The sequence below is a fragment of the Coenobita brevimanus genome, chromosome 61 (genome assembly GCF_032717465.1).
Source record: "Coenobita brevimanus isolate Jiangsu-jjx chromosome 61, ASM3271746v2, whole genome shotgun sequence".
Lineage (NCBI taxonomy): Eukaryota > Metazoa > Arthropoda > Malacostraca > Decapoda > Coenobitidae > Coenobita > Coenobita brevimanus.
In genome coordinates, this window is record NC_137014.1 from 35,888,624 (window position 1) to 35,894,623 (window position 6,000).

At 42.5% G+C, this 6,000-nt stretch overlaps 1 protein-coding gene across 1 annotated transcript; it reads right to left on the minus strand.

Moving 5' to 3' along the window:
- Positions 1-1,628: 1,628 nt before the first annotated feature.
- Positions 1,629-5,421, minus strand: LOC145403749 (uncharacterized). The gene has a single exon (XM_080275427.1). The coding sequence runs from the start codon at positions 5,280-5,282 to the stop codon at positions 1,629-1,631; it is 3,654 nt and encodes a 1,217-aa protein (XP_080131553.1). The 5' UTR covers positions 5,283-5,421.
- Between the last annotated feature and the right edge of the window lie 579 nt (positions 5,422-6,000).

Consider the following 6,000-nt stretch of genomic DNA (forward strand, 5'->3'; position numbering starts at 1 on the left):
TCGTTCATACTCCCCCTGTCCGAATTCACCCCATGTCCGAACTGACTCCAATTTGCATTAAAAATTTAAAAATTTCATTAAATGCCCAGTTAAAAGATTAATTGAGAAGATAACGCCAATTACTTACTTTGCACTTTCACACTACACATTAAAGTACATCCGGGCACCGAAGATTTTCCTGCATCTATTCATTAACATTTCTGCCAAAGAAAGTTTGCCAACGTTACAAATTTTATTCTTTTTACATATGTTTGCTTTTTAGTATATATTTGGTATGTGTCACGTGATATATTAAGTATCTTTATACACGAAAGTACAGTAAAGAATTACAAACAATTGGGAGCAAACAGATTTCTAATATGTTTATTCATTAATTAGTAATTAATTTAAATAACTTTTAATTGCAATAATATCCGAATTCGCCCCGAGTCCGAATTCACCCCAGTTTACGGTACTTTACAGGATATATTCATACGCAATAATAACTAACAGTCCCGTACAGCAAGACTAATGCTGCTTCAGTCTTAATACCTGTACATAATACCTTCAAATAAGTTTACCTGATACTGAATGATCACCATTATCATCATCATCTAATCCTGCATTGCCCCATGAGGAGCATAGTAGCCCAGGGCTAGGCAAGTTGGTCCTGACATTTAAGATGAGAGTGACCAGCCTCACTCATCCCTAAATGGCATTACATGAGCAATAAACCCCAACCATCCCTTGGATATAAACCTACACAGGCTCAATCCTTCTGGAGTGCCTTAATTACCCACTAAACCCCAGGCGCCATAGTTTGGTTATATAAACCAATTGGCTTGTCACTCAGTGTAGTCACCCACAGGAAGATGAGGAATTAATGAAGGAAAGAAAGACAGATGAGGAAGGAAGGAAAGAAAGAAGGATGGAAGGGAGGAAAGGAGTCACCCAAGAGCAGCACTACATCGAGAGAGTGGATAGTGAACGCCCCCACCTACCACATAAAACTTATAAAACATAAAAAACTTGATACTCTTTTATAACAATAACAATACACAGAGTGGTTCTGATGTACTGCCTCACAAGAAATACTGTCTACCGCACGTTTATTTTATTTTCCACCCTTAAATATTTTATACGGCCTAGTTCTGCTATAGATACATCTCTTCTTCACAGATTCGTTATCAATATCTGTTGCAAATGTATTGAAACCAATGACAGTTACAAGATTTATGGGTTCTTCCATGTGGTGGCTCATGGATTACAGCAGAAAGAGGCCAGTAGCATGAACTGCCACTTGCTTGTAACTTTCTTAACTTGTTTACTGTTTGTATGGGGTGCCTTTGAAAAACAACTATGACAAAACTACCCTAGAAATGGCAACACATAGTGAAGACCATAACACTCACAGATATATTATAATCTAAAATCTGCATGTCTTTTTCTTCATGAGGAGGGACATCTGAACCACCATATAAAATAAATACTGTATTATGTAAACAGAGTACTTAAAAAAATAACTAATTTTGGCAGTAATTAAAACCATTACCATACTGTTGCTGTTGTGGCCCCAGGCTCATCTGGACACCATCCCACTGGAATGCAAGCCGAAGCTGCCCTTCTGCAGTCTACATCACAGACACTAATTATTCATTCTCTCCACCTGTGTTCATATCACTTGAATTCACACATTCTCCTGCCCTTTGGGTTACACTTGCCAGTATCTTCTCTAAGAGCTGCCTCTCGTCACTCTCACTCTCTTCTCCAGTACCTTGCCTCTCATCCACTGCTAATGGGTCTTCTTCATCACCCTCTCCCATCATCTCCATTGCTTCATCTTCAAGTTTGATTTCTACTTTTGGATTAAGGGGAATGTATGGTGGCTCTTCTTCCTCTTCACCTTCCTGTATTTCCTCCTCTTCTCTAGCAGTAGAGTCTTCCTCTTGACATGCCTCAAGGTCCTTAGTGCAATGGTCTTGTGGTTCCTCCTTCACTATCACTTCTGTTTCATCTGGCCATGCTACAATCTGCTCATATAAATCTTCAAATTTAACAAGGAGTTTGGGAACTCGTGCTGTCCGTCTTGTAGGAGCTGTTCTGACCTGTTCTTGGGCACCTCCTCTGGCCTGACCTCTACCCCTACCTCTCCCCCTAGATCCTCCACTTCTCCCTCTGTCCCGACCTCTTCCTCTCCCTCTCCCTCTTCCACGCCCCCTCTTCCCCTTTCTCCGCCTCACTGTAGCTGCTCCTTCTCCAATTACATGCTTTTTTTTATGCCTCCAAAAGTTTGCTCCATCCCGGAATGCCTCACCACACTCTTCACACTTGTAAGGACATTCCCCAGTGTGAATCCTCCTATGAGTGGAGAGATGAGTCTTTTGAGTGAATCTTGACTGACATATATCACACTGGAATGGCCGCTCCCCAGAATGCTTCCTGAGGTGCATAGTGAGGTAGCTCTTAAGAATGAAGGAAGAATCACATTGGTCACATTTATAAGGTCGCTCACCTGTGTGCTTCCTTCGGTGGGTGGTGAGGTTGGAGCTATACAAGAACGATGCACCACACTCTTCACACACAAAGGGTCGCTCCCCTGTGTGCTTCCTCATGTGCACTGTCAGGCTGGAAGGATGTGTGAATATCATCTCACAGTGGGTACATTTGTATACCTGTTCTCCTGCTGCTTGCACCATGGCCTCAATTCTAACCATACTGCCACCTGCATGCTTTGTTTTATGGGCCAGCAGGTAATCTTTTTTTGTAAAAGATGCATCACACTCATCACAAGTATGTGGTTTGATACCCAAGTGAGATCGCAGGTGAATGTTCAAGTGTGGCTTCTGCGTAAAAGTAGCTCCACAATGGTTGCAAGAATATGGTCTTTCCCCAGTGTGAGTCCTGGTATGTATGATAAGACTATTCTTGTGTCGAAATGCAGAATCACACACACCACACTTGAAGGGCTTGTCTTCAGAATGGACACGCAAATGGCCATTCAGATTAGATTTCTGGGCAAATGCTACACCACACTGCTCACATTTGAAAGGTCTCTCTCCACTGTGGGTACGTTTGTGGAACTTGAGTCCAGTGCGAGTCTTGAATGTCAAGCTGCAGGAGTCACACGTATAAGGTCGTTCACCAGTATGATTGCGTATGTGGATAACTAGATGCTTCCTACGTGTGAATGTTGAATTACAAACATCACAGACATAAGGATTCTTGCCGGTGTGAGTCATTCGGTGACGGTAATAGTCAGATTTTCGGGGAAACTTCATCTGACAGAACTCACACCCTGTCATCTCTATGCCATTTTCCATGACCATCCTTGGCTTTGCCCGGTCATTTTCTGATGATGGCACATAATTTGGATCATTGTGCTTCCTTACATGTCGCTCAAGCTTATTGGTGTCTCTGAACCCAGCACCACAATCATCACACTTAAATACATCTCCTAAATGTACTTGCTTGTGTCTCAAAAATGTAGACTTGTAGGCAAAAGTCATTTCACATTCATCACAATTGTATGGCCTTTCTCCTGTGTGTGTCCTTGTGTGGCGGGAGAGGCCATCACTGGCAGCAAATGTCGCATCACATTCAGTGCACTTGAAGGGTCTCTCACCTGTGTGTCGTCTCCTATGGCGTTCAAGGTGTTCACTCCTGACGAATCCCCTCTGACAGAACTCACACTCATATGGCCGAAGTCCGCTGTGCATCATTTTGTGGGACTGGTATGAGGCACAATAAGAGAACTTCTTGCCACATTCATCGCAGGTATATGGCTTCTCCCCTGTATGGATTCTCTGGTGAACCTTGAGGTTGCCCTTGGTGGTGAAGGAAGAATCACAATCCTGGCACTGAAAAGGTTTGGCAGGAATATCAGACCCACTGAAGACTTCATGAGCCACATCTGACAGCTCTATATCAGTGGATGATGCCTCAGAATCAAAATCCTCCTCCTCATCACCACCAAGTCCTTCATCAACATCCACATTCTCTTCTTCTTGAAACTCATTCCCAAATGTTACTTCCCCATCATAATGGTTATTATCTGGATTTTCCTGGGAAACGGTGTTCAAAGCATGGAAAGTTTTTTCTTTATTTTGATCTGTATCATTCAGGCCATCTTCTTGGATGGCCCTTTGTTCCATATGCTGGTCGACTGGAGTTGACAGTAAGCCCAAATCAGTATGCGTGTTAGCATTACTAATCACTGGGTATTCCATAGTCTCATGCATTTCTGTGCTTTGGTTTTCGGAATTCAGAGCAAGTGAATTATCATTTGTAGACTGCTGTGGACCAGTATCACATTGGTTGTTACTTGAATATGATCGAGTGCTGAGGTCTTCCCCACATACTGCTGGTTTATTTGTTTCCATATCAGCTCTATCATAGTGACTTTGATTCACTGCTGATTTTGCAATATCAGTTTCTTGCTGACAAGATGAATTTCTCACAGGTGATGAGCCATATGACGATCTAGTGATTTCACTCAATGGAAGTCTTGGGTCACCCGAGGGAAGCTGCAACTCCTCTTGTGATACACTGGCACTGTGGGTACCACAAGACTGCATGTCTCCTGGATACCTATAGTTCTGCACATCTCTACTTGTATCCAGTCCTCCTTCACTAGAGACATGTCTGCTGTTTTCCTGGGATCTGGAATCATTTAAAGGTGGTCGAGGATCTCCTGCAAGTTGCCTGATATCCTCATATACCCTGGCATCAATGGGTTGTGTTCGCAGGTCTGTGGGCTGCAATGAATAATCAGACAAGTGACGGAAATCAGAGGCAGGGCGTGGTTGAGCAGTGATGGCACGGAGATGGTCAACAAGGTAACGCTGCTCAGAAGAAACTTGACGGTAATGTCGAATATCATTTCTTGAGTCACTTCGTAGATCTTCTGCCCCAAGCTGAGCACTGAATGGATGTCTGTCAGTGCCATGGGGATGTCTATCCATGTCAAGAGAATGCCTATCAGCACTGTGGGAGTGCCTCTCGGTGTTGCCCTCCACCCTAGCATCTGCAGATGGTCTACTACTTTGTACTCCATATGCTGCAAAACTGTTCTGTGAAGTTAACAGCCCTTGTGTTCCAGTCAGGTTGTGAGCTGAAGGTGGAGGGAGAGCATGAGTGGCAGAGGGGATGCCAGTAGGTGTGGTGCTGGGATGGGGATAAGAATAGTGGTAAGGGTAAGGGTATTGTCCATAGTGGTAGTTGTACGGGTATAAGGGCCCTCTGTTCTCTGCTGTGCTGGGATCAAAGAAGAGTGAGTGCAGCATCTCTTGTGGAGTCTGGTCCATGGCAGGCAGCAAGGAAGGTGGATGTATCAAAATGTGAAAGTTCTGATGTTTATCTCAACACTTACACATATTTTCAGTAGACTTAAGAATTTGGCTGATCCTCATTTCCTGTGCTTACTGTATTTTCTTTTCTCTGACAGGTCATCTGCAAAAGAAATCATAGTTAATACAAAAAAATAATGGTTTCAGTGGATGGACTTCGTTAACAATAAAAACGGTATAAATGGTAATCATTATAAACAACTGGTTTTAATGGAGAGACTGTATTAAAAGTAAAAGAAATAAACACATACAGCTACAGTAAGTAATACCAGAAGCTCTGGATCCTATGATGTACGCACATACTAATTTGTGATTTTATGGAAGAGTTTTGGGCAGAGTTTATTCGATAAATAAAATGCTATTTGAGAACAGGAAACTAAGCTTTATTAAAATTAAAAACAAACAGGCTTACTTGGTAAGAATCACTAGTGATGAAAGGTGTTGTACTTAAACCATTAAAACACTATATTTCAATTAACAAATACAGTAAATCTGTTTTGAAACAACTGGTTTTCCAATGAGTAACAGATACCTTACTTAGGAAATGATCAAATTCCCAGCCACAGCCCACGGTGTATACGAGTGAGATGGCATTGGGAGAAGAGGGGAAAATCAAGGATTAAATGGAGGGGATGAAGTGAAGATATAGGCTTATATGAGGGAGGGAGGTGTGAGT